The 16,048-nt window shown below is 54.7% G+C and overlaps 1 protein-coding gene across 1 annotated transcript; it reads right to left on the reverse strand.

Moving 5' to 3' along the window:
* Nucleotides 1–10,672: 10,672 nt before the first annotated feature.
* VOLCADRAFT_70684 (uncharacterized protein) lies at nt 10,673–14,512 on the reverse strand (the record flags this gene model as incomplete). Its single annotated transcript, XM_002959233.1, has 4 exons — nt 10,673–10,921; nt 12,548–12,620; nt 13,061–13,278; nt 14,348–14,512. The coding sequence occupies 4 exons, from the start codon at nt 14,510–14,512 to the stop codon at nt 10,673–10,675; spliced, it is 705 nt and encodes a 234-aa protein (XP_002959279.1).
* Nucleotides 14,513–16,048: the final 1,536 nt, after the last annotated feature.

The raw sequence follows: 16,048 nt of genomic DNA on the forward strand, positions 1-16,048 counted from the left end.
AGGGGGGTTGCTGCTGCTGTTGCTGCTGCTGCTGCTGCTGCTGCTGCTGTTGCTGCTGCTGTTGCTGCTGCTGTTGCCGTCCCCGGTCCCGCGATGGGCCCCTGCGTTTGATCCTCGAGTACCGGCGCGTTCAGCGGCGGCNCCTCGTGCGGTCTCACTCCGTTGGCCAGGTGAAAGAAGTCCGTTATCCGCCGCTGTTGGGGCCCTTGCGCCTGGATCTGTTGCGCTTGCTCTGGCTGTTCTGTCGCGGGGTTAGCCGCCCTTTCCAGTCGCCTTCCGGCTGCTCGCAGACAACACCTGCCTACCTCCATGGCAGACAGGGCTGCCAGGGCGATCACATCCCAGGGGGCCTGCTCGCAGCCGGTCGGGGCTTGGACCAACCACAGCTGCTTCCGGGTGATGCCGCCTGTCGCTGCCTCCTGGGAGGGCTGTATGTGTCGATCAATCTGCTCCCGGACAGCTTGTGCGACGGGGCACTCCCAGAAGTGGTGCATGCGTGGGGAGCAGTGCTGGTTGCTGGCGTTGCCGAACCCTCCACACCCACAGCGCTCCGGCACCATGCGGGCCAGGTGCGTGTTGCCGGGCAGGGGGATGCCGTCCACGGCGAGCCGCCACAGCGTTTCTTTGTTCTCGTTCTCCCACCGCACCCCCGACCACAAGCGGGCTTGCGTCGCCCTGAAGCGGCTTGTTTCCGCTGAGGAGGAAGGTGTCGTTTCCTGCGGGTGCAACGCTTCTTGCACAAATGCTGCCATCAAGCGTCCCCGTTTCTCCTCGGTGGCCCCGCATTGCAGCTGTGTCGCTAGGCGGACCGTCAGGCGTGTGAGTGGGACGGTTGTTGTGCCGCCCGGCATCTGCCATCCGACCCGCTTTAGGATCATAGCCATCGCCTGAGTGCTGTTGGGGGTGCTTGGAGCCATGTATGTATGTATGTATGTATGTATGTATGTATGTATGTATGTATGTATGTATCCTCAAGACTGCCTCATTGGGACAAAACCCAAACAGACAACTGTAGAGGTGTGGAGGGACACCAACCAACCAACCAACCAACCAACCAACCAACCAACCAACTGTCCGATGGGTCCAATTCACGGGTAGGAAGGGAAAGGGGGGTAGGTCCCGGAAGGCTGTTGAGGGACCCGGCCATCTACGTTTCGTACTCCGTACATACATACATACATATAACATATATATGTATATATGTGTGTGTATATGCATATGTGTATGTGTACACATATATATACACACATACCAAAGCACAGTAATGTGTTTCATGCAAACAAAGATTGGACTGGACCTGGAGAGGGCTTTCAACATTGCATGGCGGTAAACCCCTGGGTGTGTCGTACTACCTGTACGGGCAACAGAGCGGCCTCCCGCGCGCGCTCCCTCCCCCCGCGTTCCAGGCCCCCCACGGAGGCCACCGCGTGAAGTGCGGCCAGGCGGACCTCGGGATGCGGTGAGCGACTCAGCGCCCGTTCACACAGGCCCTGGCATTTGGCGGTTGGCGGTTAGTTGGCAGTTGGCAGTTAGGTTGGCAGTTAGTAGTAAGAGGATGCGTCTGTGGCCCAGTCCGTCTGGCGGTGCTTCCTACCCAACTGGTGGTGGTGAACCCCGGCGACCAAGGCGGTAAGGTCGGTACGTTGTTCAGTTGGTGCGTTGTCAGTTGTCAGTTGTTGGTTGGGGGTTGGGATTTGGAGTTCCGCTTGCATGGCCCGACCCGACAGCAGTTTGACGCAACCGACCCCTCCTCCCCCTTAATTCGCTAGGCGTTAACAAAACGACTACTGTCTCATCCCTTTCCCCCCACCCCTTTCCCCCCACCCCTTTCCCCCCACCCCTTTCCCCCCTCACGACCACCAAAACACACACACACACCGGAGCCCAGCACCACACCTACCCGCACCAGCACCTCGTCAGACAGCACGAGCTGTGCGCCCGCGGCCGACTGAGAGAGGGTGCCCAGAGCGTCCAGACCGCACGCCTCCGCCGCCGCGCTGGCGTCGCCGCGGTCATCTAGTACGGCCCGTACAGCCGCCATCAGCGCCGGCGCCACCGCCAGGGCGGGCAGCTGAACTGCCGCTGCCACTACGCCGCTGTCAACGCCGCCGGCAAAGGGGTGTCCAGGAGGAGTCGAATCGCCGTCGCCGTTGCCAGTGGCGGCGGCGCCGCCAAGCATTGCGGCGACTGCAGCCGCCGGCAGCGCTGGCGGCAGTGTACGACGAAGAATCCCCGCCACCAGTGGTAGAGCGGCATCCGCCAGACTGGGCTCCGAAACCAGCGCTAACAATTGCGGCAATACGAGACCAGCCAGCGCCGCCGCCATGCTTTCGCCGCCGCCACCGCCACCAGACGCGCCGCCGTCGCTATCGCCGTCAGCTTTAGCTAGCAGATCTTCCAGCAGCTGTAGCGCCGCCAGGCATGCCAGCGCGTCGGTAGGATTCGCCAGCTGACTCAGCAGCGGCTGTAGCAACCCTGAATCCCGCAGCAGCCGCAAACCCTCGTCGTGTGTAACATGCGGAATTGCCGTACTGGAAATGCGGCCGCCGCTTGAAGCGATGGAACGGGCAGGCGGGCTGTGCCGGTGGCCGTTTTCGTACGGCGGGCCCACCCCAAGCCTAATGGACAGGGAAGTGGCGAAGTGGGCCCAGTGGGTTTCGTGCTGTACACGTGAGTTCAAATTTAAAGGACGTGTACGAGTACGTCGTACACAGACGTTTCCCCCGTGCGTCAGTCGTTGAATCGTCAAGAGACAGGTTGATCTTTATAAGGGTAAATCGTATGGCACCTTCATGAAACTGAAATGGTTCCATGGGGGTTTAAAAACTGGCGGGAATAGGGCGACCTGGCGGCGCAATCATGTAATTTGATAAAACCGATGAGATCAGCACTGCCGTACTACCTACCACCTGCCGCCAGCACCGCTTCCGGCCGCCAGCTCTAACGCCAGCGTCAGCACCCGCAATCGTACGACACCGCCCAACGCGTCAGACGCCGCCGCTGCCGCCAGGGCCGTCGACGGCGCGCCCCCCGGTGACAGAAGCTGTTGCAGGGCCGCCAGGCTACTGCTGCCGTACGTACGGAGAGCCTTGGAGGCCGCGGCCGCTACGGCAGTGTCCGTATCTGATAGTAACCGTATGAGCTGCATGCACACCGCCAACGTCGTGTCATCAGCGTCATCGTTGGCGGCGCCATCGCCACGGCCGCTGTGCTTGTGCAGCTGCGCCACGAGGAAGCTGCCGTACTGCTCTGCCGCCAAGCGACGGAGCTGCGGCAGGGGGCCGCTGCTTGCGGCATCCAAGTACGGCATTGCGGTCGAGAGCAAGGAGGAGCCTGCGAAAACGGCCGAAACGAAGCGATTGACTTTTGTGATTATAGATATTTTTCCAGTGGTGATAAGTCCGGGGCGGGAAGGGAAGGGTACTCGAAGGGTACGGAGAGGTGGCAGAGTGAAAGGGGCGACGCGAGGGGGGTACGAGGGCAATCAACAGACAAGAGTCAAACGAAGCGAAGGGGCGAACAGCTGGGTGCGTTTAAGCCATAGCGCTTTCGTTGCATCTATCCTACCTATCTAGTCTATTTATAGCTAGGAAGAGTAACGTGTCGGATAGGGACCCTGTAACCGTAGGGACCGTAACAGCGTGACAGCGCTCGGTTGCAGGTAGCGGATGCTGTGTAGACCACACATACCGGAAGAAGGGTGAGCCTACCTAAATCTGTTGCGAGAAGTCTCCCAAGCGTATCCGATACCATAGATATATCCGATTTGTCTTCTGCACTTGCGAGGGACCTTCATTTGCGAAAGGATGGGTGGTCTCTCAGGGCCAACGAGCAAAGCTTGCGAACACATAACTTCTATATAACTTTTTACAAGCACAAACCTTAACATGCGATCAAAAGGAAATTCAGAAAAGAATGTGTGCGCATGTGCGTCCGTCAGGGCCTGCGGTAGAGCATGAAGCTCTCCGCATGCCTTGAAAAGCTCAGGCCAATCTCCGGCTTCAGGCTCCATTTCAGCAACTCAACAAAGCAACCCTTCTTTTAAATTTCAGGAGCTACCGCTTTGGACATCAACGCCACTATGCGCAATCAAAGCAAGTTCAGCGTACAGCGATCGTAACATCATATGACTTCATCAAATGCAGAGCGGCAATACTTGTTAATTTACACAGGGACCTATCTTTCTCTGCTCGCTGCCTGAGATGACAATGGCAATACCGACATTACGTCAGGCAAAACGACCAGAACGGCAACTACCAACCGCTTTCTTTGAAGCTAAGTAAGAATGCGGGGATTCACCCACCGATGATGTTACCGGTCGGTACATTAACCCTAAGGTTATTTTTTTACAGAATCGGCGGTAATGTATGCTCGCTGCGAGCCTGGCGACAAGTTGATGACGATGTCTGGGAGGCAGGTGCTCCTCTGCATTCGTCGCCAAGTGCCCTTATGGAGATCATTCGGATTATCCTTGCTTGTCACCAGTCGGCAACCCTACCAAACCGGTCGATAACTTTTCGCTTCGGCACCTGGCCGGTTGGGTAACCGACATGACGACCCAATAACCAGGGCTTAGGACAGAGGTCGGCAAATCGGTTTTTACGGCTGAGATATGGCATAATTTCGATAAGATAACCTAAAAGTCAAACACAGAGTTCAAGTCCAGCGCGCGGCCCTACTCGCCGCAATAGAGGCTGCAAGTCACGTTTTTTGGTCAAATTTTGGCCAGTAGGGTCCCGCAGCCTTACGGGGCCTTAAGCCGAATCTCGGCTGCGGGTACTGCGGTACTGCGGACCCGCTAGGACCCGCAGGATTTGCCAGCCCCTGGATTATTGGGAAACTAGCTAGCCAAGAAACCAACATACGAAGCTACCAAGGAAAACAGGCAGCCAGGCTACAAGGGGCCGCCAAGAGCGTAATCCCGGCAGGGTATGATGCGCCACCGGGGCAGGTAGCGGCAAAGGGAAATCCACTCAAAGGATGGCGGCCACCCGAGGCACGGCCAGCCGGAAGTCATCCAGCCGCAGCCCACCAGCTGCTTTCAACCTCGGCACAACGCGTCACATGGAGGCCACCGCCCAGGTGTACCAACGGATGGGCAGCGGATCACGGATTGCAAGAGCATCTCCACCAGGCGGGGAACGGGGCGGAGAGCATCGATCCATCCATCCATCCATCAGTAGTGCCCCTCAGGTCCTAGTCTGCCAGCGCACGGTGGACTTGGCCCCGGACTTGGCTCTCTGGGGGCACTCCACGCGGAGACCTCCAACAGGCCTAGGCGCCCGGAAGCGGGAAGGCCTGCGGGTCTACTAACTTAAACTTCTGAGGGATTCATCCAGCGCAGGAGACCGGCAAGGGTAGGCAAGGATCATATATACTTGCGAGCTGACCAGGAACTAAGTTGAGGCGCCGTTGATCCGCTAGATTTGGTTGGATGCTGGTGGTGAGTTGCTGAACCCAACGAATACATTCTGATGTCGGATGGGGTGAATGGATTAGGGTGCCCCTCTCGCAGGGGAGAGCAGGGAACTGCCTCCAAGGGAAAGGGGGCCGCTGGTGAAGCTTAACCACCCTGTAACAACATACATACATACATACATACATACATACATACATACATACATACATACATACATACATACATACATACATACATACATACATACATACATACATACATACATACCGGTAGAAGGATCATCATCACTGTGCCGTTCCACCCGGTGCTAAAGAGACCGGACCGGACCGGAGGGCGAGAGTGTTTTAGTGTTTTAGAGTGTTGAAGGAGGGAGCCGCAATTTTTTACACACCCCCTTCACGTTTACGACGGTGCGGATGCAACCGGCAGCCAACCACCTCTTCGAGATGTTGCGCCACTCGTCGTCGTCGTCAGATGAACAGGTCGACCCCAGGCCACAACCCAAGCCCAAGAGGGTGAACCAGCCTCATGCCCTGCAGCTTGCTGCCGACGCTAAGGTGTTTGGGGCCAAGGCCAGGGCGATGACGACCTCAGCATGACGACCGGGACGAGTCACAGTGTGTCACAGTGTTTACAGGAGCTCGCTGCCTCTGGGGTGCCGTGCCGTCTAACGAGCTGAGGAGTGCTAATGCCCCCGGGGGCAAAATGGAGTGCTAAGGCCGAGACGATTAGGCATGAAATGCACCACGGAAGGCTGAACGGGTCGGAATCTGTTATCTGTTTGGCGGCATCTAAACATCTTCCAAATTTCTATTATTATTCTATTATTTCTCAAACAGTTTCTCTCTCACTGTACTTCGTAGATTCTTGATGATCTGATATGTTCTACATAACCGTTCATTACGAGGAGGGAACGTGCCTGAGTCCATCTTTACCCCTACAAAGCAATCTGGGTATCACAACTTCTCAAAATCCGCAAAGGAATTCCTCTTGTCCCTGCCCCACACATAAAACCCCTACAAAAACATCTACTGCCAGAGAAAACAAATTCTCTCCCGAGTTCAACAAAACTCCGAAAGTTAGTGATACTGGTAGCGCTAAGAGTGGCGGGGACGCTCAGGGCACAACCCTGGGGGGAACTGTGTGCTGTAATAATACGCTGCTTACAGTTTCAAACCCCCAAACCCCTAAAACCCAAAGCCCCAAACCCCCAAACCCCAAACCCCCGGAGGGAGAGAGAAAGGGAAAGAGGTAGCGCTCCGCGCCAAGGAGCTTTCCTAGGCGGTAAAAGAGGTTAACTGCGGGTCGCAGAGGGCTTTTTAAACACTACCAACCAACCAACAACCAACCAATAACAGAAACGGAAGTCGATAGCGTGCGTATGTACATACATGATACCAATCGACGTACTACTGTCGTACCGGATCCATGGCCCGAAGAAAAGCATTGATGGCTTTTTTAAAAATTCAAATGTGGTCCACATTTCGCGTTTGGGCCAACGCCCCCAACAGCTCATATCCATATCTCTGTCCGTCAGTATAATCCGTACAGTTTCCAGATGCGTCTCGACAAATACGGATAACCTTGCCAAGGTACGATATGTCGTACGGCGCCGTATGTTGACAGAGCCCCTGTACGTACGGCACAATGAAGCACAGCTACACGTGCATTTTTACTAAAATATTTCATATATATATACTCGAGCCACTACACATCGTGGCTATGGCTATGGCGGCGAGCGGTGGCGGCGGCGGGGACGGCGGCGGCGACGGCAGTGAAGAAGGTGACGGTGCACATGAGTTACGACAAAAGGCCGCAGGACGGGAGAGTGGTGCGCAGCAGGGCACCTGGTGGCAACTCATCAACTGAGGAATCCCCAACGCCTCCTTCAGCCTTATCACCGTGAAAAACAGTCTTCAGAATCCAAAACGCCAGGATCACATTTGCCGTATTGCCGTACTTGCAAAATCTTATAAGAAATCTCATAAAAAACATTTACACGGGAACGGTAAAAGGCTGCGCGGCCGTCCCAAAGCAGGGAGGTAGGTGGCTGCGAAAAGGGGCTTACTATAAAAGGGGCTAACAAAGCCATAACAGTAACAGAGACAGCGGCAGTTTGGGGGTCTGGGAAATTCCCCTTGGGGTAATAGGGCCGCGACTGGGGTTCCGTACACACATACGCACACACACATACGCCAGGGGGGTCAACGGTCCCATTACCCTCCTCATCGTACTCTCGTCCTAACAGAACAACCGCTCGATGATCGCGCTCGTGCATTCACTAAAGGAAGTGTACAAGCGAGTGCGGGCGGGTCTGGCGGCTCTAGCTTTGGCACTCCTCCCTTCTCTCTCAGCGCTGCGACACAGCGGCTTCGCGTCTTTCTTCTTGTGCATGTCATCATCATCATCATCATCATCATCGCCATTGCCACCATCACTACCACCACCGTCATCATCACCGTCACCACCATCACGGCCGAGCTAAGTAAAAAGATATGGAGGTTGGCTAAGAGAGGGACCGGAGTGCGCCACACACGGCGGGCAGGGGGACAGCCGCCCCCACTTGGAGCCACAACCCCTTTCCCCCCCCCCACCCCACCCGCCCCCCCCCACACACACTCTCCTCCCTCACACTTTCGGCCTTCAGGGTACCCCCGTCCGCCGTCCCCCGTTCCATACAATGGTTCCATCGACAGCTGGGACTTCAAAGTAAGTATGTATGTATGTAGTGTAACGTACACCCCTCTTCCCTCTCCCCACCTCAAGAGGTGAGAATGCGCTCTCCTGAAGCTGCTGCTGCTGCTGCTGCTGATGATGATGATGATCCCTAAGCAGAAACTCCCCCCCAATAAGTTCGGCAGTACGGCAGCACGGTAGCGCGACAGAAGGAAATGAGTGTGATTTTCTCCCGTAATTTTCTCCCGCACACACATCCCCGCCCGCCTCGTGCACGTCCGTGACACTACTCCGCCCAGGGGGGGCGATCCTTCGACAGATCTCAAGGATTTCAGTAAAATGCGACCCGGGGGGGGGGCGCGCCACAAAATGCCTAAAACCCTAAAAACCCTAGAACCCAACAAATTTCGAATGTCTGTACGTCTCAGCAGCTCACGGTGGTACTTCTTCGGCAATCAGTTCCGTGTCAAATCAGTCGCGCGGAGAATCTCCAAACCCTACACACGCACACACGCACTCACACAGACTCACTCCACCACCCCTCCATATAATTATATCAAATTGGGAAGTAGCAGGTGATGACGTCATGAGCGCGGTGTTTTCAAATATTTTTATGAACCACTGCTGTACTTAAAATATAAATTGCTGAACATTGGCGGACATTGACAGGCAGACAGACAGACAGACAGACAGAAATGATGGCTTTTAATGCCGTTTTCAAACGCATCTCCAACATAATCAAGCGCGTGTTGGACTGACAAACAAATAGATCAGGGGGGGATTAAATTTGCATTTCAGACAGCGAGGTATCGAAAGCCATCGTCCTGTCCGTACGGGCTAATTTGCCGTACCAATCACCAACCCACCATTTGCGGTGGCGACAACTTAATCCACATCATGGTGCTTTACATTAAAGCCCTCTCCAACTCCGTACCGTGCACTAATGACAAGGTCAGGATTAGTTTTTGCTATTTCATAACTTTGTGCCGTACCGCCGCAATGGCCCAACCGCCCACATCTCTAGCGCCCCTGGGTGATCCCTCCAACCTCAAGCCAACACGCAGTCACGCCGCATCCAATGATCAGTATGATAAGCATATGCCTGCATCTTCGTAACGCTCACCTCTCGGAGATCATCCTTTCATCTCAGCTTCACGCTCGTCGCCTTAAGTACAAATACCGGTAGTACGGCCCTGTACGACACCTCTCAAAAAGTTAAACGAACTCCTCCATGAGACATGAGCAACCGAAAATGCGCCGAAACATCAATAATACAAAATATATTTGTAATTATCATATAACTTACTTTACTTAAACTTTGATATCGCACAATTTATAGCTTTGAGTAATCTTAATTTCTCCTGCCCCAGCTCCGAACTCGGAAAAGCTTTCTGGCCCCTTCAAACTCTCTCTCACAAACCCCGATCATGCCCAACACCCCTACTTATGCATGCACGCTCCGATCACTCACCGGAGTAAACTATACCCGGTCATATGATTGTTTGTACACGTATTTGCACGTCCATCCATAACTTCATTGTACACCTCAGCATCCTGCGATATCTGCCTGGCGACAAAATGAGAGGCGCGTGGGCGTGGCCGCGTACCTACCTCACAACACAGTACGGATGTACGGATGTACGAATATGGCCAAACATGCAATCGTGCCAAAATTCAACCCATCATCACCATCATCACCACCATCATCCTCATCATCTCTTTACCCAACGAACCCGCCATCGCCAGCCTCGTCAATCTCGTCCATCTCCCCAACCGCCAACCGCTGTCGCCAAATGATCCATACTCCGCAACGAATGGCGATAGGCGTGCCAAACAGTGTCGAACTTGGCCATCAATTACGCAATTGTGCGATACGTACATGCATATATACATACATACATGTTGTGCATCAGGAGACGATCTCCCCCCCGAGGAAAAGGCCTTGTGGGGCCCTCACTGCGAGAGTGCTGGGAAATACGGCATTACGTAATGGGGCTCCCTCTAGGAGGATTAACCAACCAACTACCCAACAGAACCAACCACCACTTCATTTATCAGCTTCCAGGATGTGCTGTACAAACCGGGCGGTGATGATGCTGTTAGCGGGAACGGTGATAGATGAAAGGGCGGGGCACATTTCCGTACACTAACAGTTGAAACTGAAACTAATAAAACTGTACATGGGCGGTTTGCGGATCGCATCACGTACGGAAAACTGTACTTGATTGTACTTGAACGGAGCAATGAGGAGTGCCCTCGACGGCCCGCAGGTGTGTATGTATGTATGTATGTATGTATGTATCTATGTATGTGTGTATGTATGTGTGTGCGAATGTATGTTTGTTCGGGAGGAGGGAAGGGAAGGTGTTGAATGAGCTTTAGGGGGGAGCTGAGCCGCAACCCCCCCTTCGAACCCCCTCCACCCGCATTCACTCTCATTACCCAAGCTCCCACGACCCCCCGACAACCCCACAGCCGCCGCCGAAGCCATCACCTCCACCACCGCCGCCGCCGCAACGCCGTCGTCGACGTACTGGTGCCGTACATTCACACATGCCGTACATACCAACTGTTTTGCTAATACTGCTGATAGTTCGACTGCGGCCGCACGTTGCGCCGCTTAAAGTCCGACAGCCGCTCCAGCTGCCGTACAAGCTCGTCCGCCGTAGGCCGTACGGATGGCAGTTGGTGCCAGCAGCGCTCCACCAACGCCCGGTAGTTGGCGGGAACCCATTGCGGCAAGGTGGGGCGCAACATGCGGTGCGCCACCGCGTTGGCGATCTCTTGAGCTGACATGCCCTCGTACAACCGCATGCCGCATAGCACCTGCGTGTGTATGTATGTATGTATGTATGTATGTATGTATGTATGTATGTATGTATGTATGTATGTATGTATGTATGTATGTATGTATGTATGTATGTGTGAATGTGTGCATGTGAATGTGTGTATGTATGTATGTCTGTATGTGCGTATGTACGACAACGTAGTAAGTACGGCGTTTTTGGATGAGGGAAAAAGGGATTTGGGACCTAAGCCGGGAGCGGCCTGGGAAAACGGACTTGTCATGTGGGGTGGGGGGTGTACGGGGGGGTTTGGGGGGGGGAGATGAATGGCCGCAGGGGGAGAGCGGAGTTGGTGGTGATGTAGCTGGAAAGAGGAGGGATACCGTACGGTACAGGGGGCAAAACACAGGACGCGTACGACCGACACAGAAGTGGCAGTAGCAGCAGCTGCAGCAGCAGTAGCAGGGAAAGACTCAAGTCACTGAAGAGCATGCATTTCAAAATATCGATGTACTCCTCCCGTGTTGTGTTGCAGACGTTGTTCAAACACCTCAACGATCCAGAACAAAACAAAGAAAACGTTTAGTGCGGCAAACCTGAACGCCACCACTTCCGCCGTACATTGCCGTACAGCTGCGCTATGACGCACCTGGTACATCATGATACCAAAGGCTGTGTGTACGAACACATGTTCATTTCGTACGATTGTACGGCGGCCGCCCCAAGGTTGATTACGAGGCACGGTACGGAGGGTGGGCGGGGAAAAGGGAGGAAAGGAGTTCACGGCCAAAATATTTCAATTATATTTATAAATACTTATAATATTTCAATTATATTTAAATAATTCAATCCTGTTTTATATTTTTAATCAAAATTTACAATACTTGCACGACAGGGCTGGTTAGTTGGGGACGGCAATGGGTAGGGGGGCAGATAAAGATTGGGTGGGGAGTACGGTCGGTAGTCAGGATTGTCGATCTAAACACACACACATACACACGCACAGAGGGCGCAAAGCACGTGCCGGCGCTTAAAACGAAAGCACGGCAACGAGGCAGAACAGACAGACAAACAGACAGGCAAGCGTACAGCGTACAAGCAGACAGACAGGGCGACAAACACGCAGACAGCTAGGCAAGCAGACAGCGGACAGACAGACAGACAGACAGACAGACAGTACGGCAACGCGGTGGCACTCACCGTAGATGTCCACTGCCGCTCCCAGACTCTTCTTCCCTGACCAGTCGCAAGCACAATCCCACCGAGATCGCCACGTGTGTACGGCGGTACGACACAGCCACGTGTGTGCGGCAGCACGCCGGAGGATGCAACCCACGGGTCGGGAGGATTTGTTTATTTTCATTTCGGTCTGCCGTGTTTAGCTCCCACCCGGAGCGGTGATGTGAGGTTGCGCATATGACATAAGAGGGTGGTTGCGGTGGTTGTGGTGGTTGCGGTGGTGGTGGTTGCGGTGGTTGTGGTGGTTGCGGTGGTTGTGATGGTGGTTGTGATGACGACGATGCCCAAAACATTTAATGGTCAGCGCCCTAAAGCACCAACTGCCCAAGCTGTCCATACACATGAAATAACCCCTTTCTCCCCCCCACCACCCGGGGGGGGAGCTCCGGAACCAACCTGGCCTAGAGCCAGGTACCCCACCCCTCACCCCCCACCCCACCCCACCCCACCCCACCCCCGCCTCACCCATGAAGACTTCCGGGGGGATGTGGGTGATGGTCCTGCATACACAAGCACGCGTGTGTGTGTATTGTGATAACTCGTACATGTACGTGCTCGTATAAAACCCCAATGCGGCCGTTGTGGGTGGGGTCGGTCCAAACGTGGATGGGTGAATGGCGTGTCGAGGGGTTGCCGGTGCCAGGAGGAGGAACGGAGGGTGAAGCTTTCCGTCTGGGAAGTGGAAGTGGGGCATCCACAAACTCGCAACTATACACTATACACGCACTAAACACGATTTTAAACACACTAAACGCACATCACCACTTACAACTGACCAACACGCAACTTTTCATTTATCCGTACCCTTCCTTCACCCCCCAAAACCCACCACGTACACATACACTGACAATGACACTGACACTGACACGCACACGACACACACGCACGCGCCGTACACGCACGCATACATACATACACACACACACACACTCCAGCTCACCCGCTCGCCACAGCCTCATCAATGACGAGCTGCCCGTCGTCGTCGTGCGCCATTGTCTTGGACAGACCGAAGTCCGACAGCTTGGCGGTGAACCCCCGCGGGTCGCGGGGGGCCGTCTTGAGCAGCACGTTTTGGGGTTTCAGGTCGCAGTGGACCAGGTGCAGCGAGTGCATGTGGCGGAGGGCAAGAGCTATCTCCAACAGCGTGGCATACACCGACTGGCCGGGCGGGGGGGGGGGTGAATGGGGGGGGATTGAATGGGGGCGGGATTGAAGGGGGGGGATTAAAGGGGGGGGGTTGAAGGGGGGGGGTTGAAAGGGGGGGGTTGAAGGGGGGGGGTTGAAGGGGGGGAGTGAAGGGGGGAGGGATTACGGTACAAAGGTTGTTTGGTGGGAGGAGGGGGATGGGGCCCGAGTGTTTCAGGCAGTTGATGGGCCGCGATAAACCACCACCACCCCACACACACATACACCCCCACACACACTTTCTCTGGCCCCTCCCTGTCAACTGCTCACCGTCCTCAACCCCCAACCGTCACAACCCCACTACCAACCACCCAACAGAAAATATTCCTACATCCACCCGCCCTCCCTCTCTCCCTCCCACTCCCTCTCACTCACCCTCATGCTCACGGCCAATAACCCCTTAGCTGGTCGACCACCACCACCCGGGTCTGTTAGGGGCAGGGCGGCAAAGGGGGAAACGAACCACGGGGAAGCGGAGGTTAGGGTTTTACGACACGATGACGTGGACGGTTGATGATGTCGCAAAATGTAAAGAGTCGGCCAATCGCCCCATCGTTCAAAAGGCCCTCTCGCAGGCGGGCGGGGCCCTTGCTGGCGTTGAGGCCGGGGGGGGAAGAGGGGAGGAGGGGGAGGAGGGGGAGGAGGGGGAGGAGGGGGAAAGACGAACCACGTGAACGAGTGAAGCTGCTGCCAGGGCAAGAGTGTACCAAGACGAGGCCGGGGGGGGAAGAGGGGAGGAGAGGGGGTTAACACAACAACTAGTAGATAGTCCTAAATTTGTGCGGATGGTATGTTTAAGAAGAGGGAGAGGGAGAGGGAGAGAAAGGGGGAAGAGACTGAATTCCTTTCTGAATCTCAAATTTCCCCAAGCTTTCCCTCCCTTCATAAAAAGTCCGTATTTTTTCCAATTAATAATTAATGTTTATTATTTAAATTTAATTTTTTTAAATTTAAATAAAAAAATTTAATTTAATTCAACCAAATAACCGCCACTGCCAAGACAAAACATTTTTTATATGAATGCGCACAACTCACGATGCACTTCCAGTCGTTCGAAAAAGACCCTCTTTTGAATGGCATCTGACAAGCTGCCGGCATCCATGTACTCCATCACGAGAGCGACGGAGATACCGCCTGTCGTACATTGAGGTACGGCAAGGACAACAGCAGAGGGCCGAGGTGGGGTTATGGTGGAGGGGGTGTTCATTGAGAGCGTGTGTGTTTGGGGAAAAGGGGTGGGGTGGGACGGGAATGGATGTTAGGGGTTGCAGAGATTGCATATCTTAAACGTGTGCGTATGCATGTATGTATGTGGAGTTAAAACACACACACACACACATACATACATACCGAGTTCCTGTCCCGGCGCCGGCGACTCCAGCAGCGAGGGCATGTGCACCAGCCGCGCCCCCGCCCCACGCTGGCTGATATTGTCCCCCTGGACACCGCCCCCCGCCGCCACCTCCCCCAGGTCGGCGGAGTCGAACAGAGCACTGGCAGTCTCAGAGCGCTCCGGTCCAACCCCGCCCAACTGCAACTTGCAATCCGTAAAAAAGGCGAGGACCTGCGGATAGACGGGATGGGGGGGGATCGCGGGGAGGGGGGGGGGGAGACGAACCACACACGATTGAAGCTGCTGCCAGGGCAAGAGTGTACCAAACGTAAAACTGACCGAAAGGCGTCCGTGAAGACCGCGACCTCGGGATGGTGGGGGAGAGGAGTGATCTAACCACAGCAGATGTTACCAAAGGAGACAGTACAAGTACGGCCGTGTATGTACGATTACATCTCTCTTCCCCTTCTCCCCCCCCCAACCCACCCTCGCTCGTGGTTCGTCTTTTCTCCCCTTTCCCTCCCTCCTCCCCCCGCCCTTCTCCCTCCCCCCCCCCGCACACCTGCACAATATTCGGATGGCTGACACTGACGCTAGCCACCAGCTCTATCGCGTCGTGGAGGTTCTGTTTGTGCAGTACGACGGAGGCGGAGGGGGGAAGAGGATGCCCCAGGTCGGCAGAGTTGTGGTGGTTGTGGTGGTTGTGGTGGTTATTGTTGTTGTTGTTGTTGTGGTTGTTCAGGGCTGCGAGCTCCTTCTCCTGAATGACTTTAATCGCCACCTCGGAGCCGTGATACGTGCCCCTGCGGCCGCGAATGATGTACGGCAATGTACGGGAGTGTACGTCAAAATACGTTAGTGTGTATAAATACTTGGATGGAAGCGTTTGTTTGTATGTCTCGTTTGAGGATCTAATATGGAGTGCATTGATGTGTGTACGTGTGTGTATAGATGTATGTATGTATGTATGTATGTATGTGTGTAGTAGTAACTCAAAAGATAGTCTCTGATTTACTTGATGTCCTATTCCGGTCGGCGTCTTAAGCTGCGATTTTTATGCTTATAGGCACCTTTACTCCCCCTAGGATTCTTGGAGTGCTTGGAGCTTTGGCTGCACAGATCCCATCTACGTGCCATTATTTTGTAATTGTGGTTGCGGAACGTACGGGCAGTACAGGCATCTCGAGGATACGTATTCCCCCAGAACCGCGAGGCCGTACAGCGCCTGAACAAAATCTCCACCGCCATCCAAACCCCCGGGGGCCCCCCCGCAGCCCCCCTCGTACAATATACCCCCCAATACCCAATACACACATACACACATACACACATACAACAAGGACCGTACGTACCGGTACACGGTGCCGTACCCTGCGTAATGGCGGCAACAGCAGCGGGGGAGTGGAGGGG

The sequence above is a fragment of the Volvox carteri genome (assembly GCF_000143455.1).
Source record: "Volvox carteri f. nagariensis unplaced genomic scaffold VOLCAscaffold_140, whole genome shotgun sequence".
In the NCBI taxonomy this organism is placed as follows: domain Eukaryota; kingdom Viridiplantae; phylum Chlorophyta; class Chlorophyceae; order Chlamydomonadales; family Volvocaceae; genus Volvox; species Volvox carteri.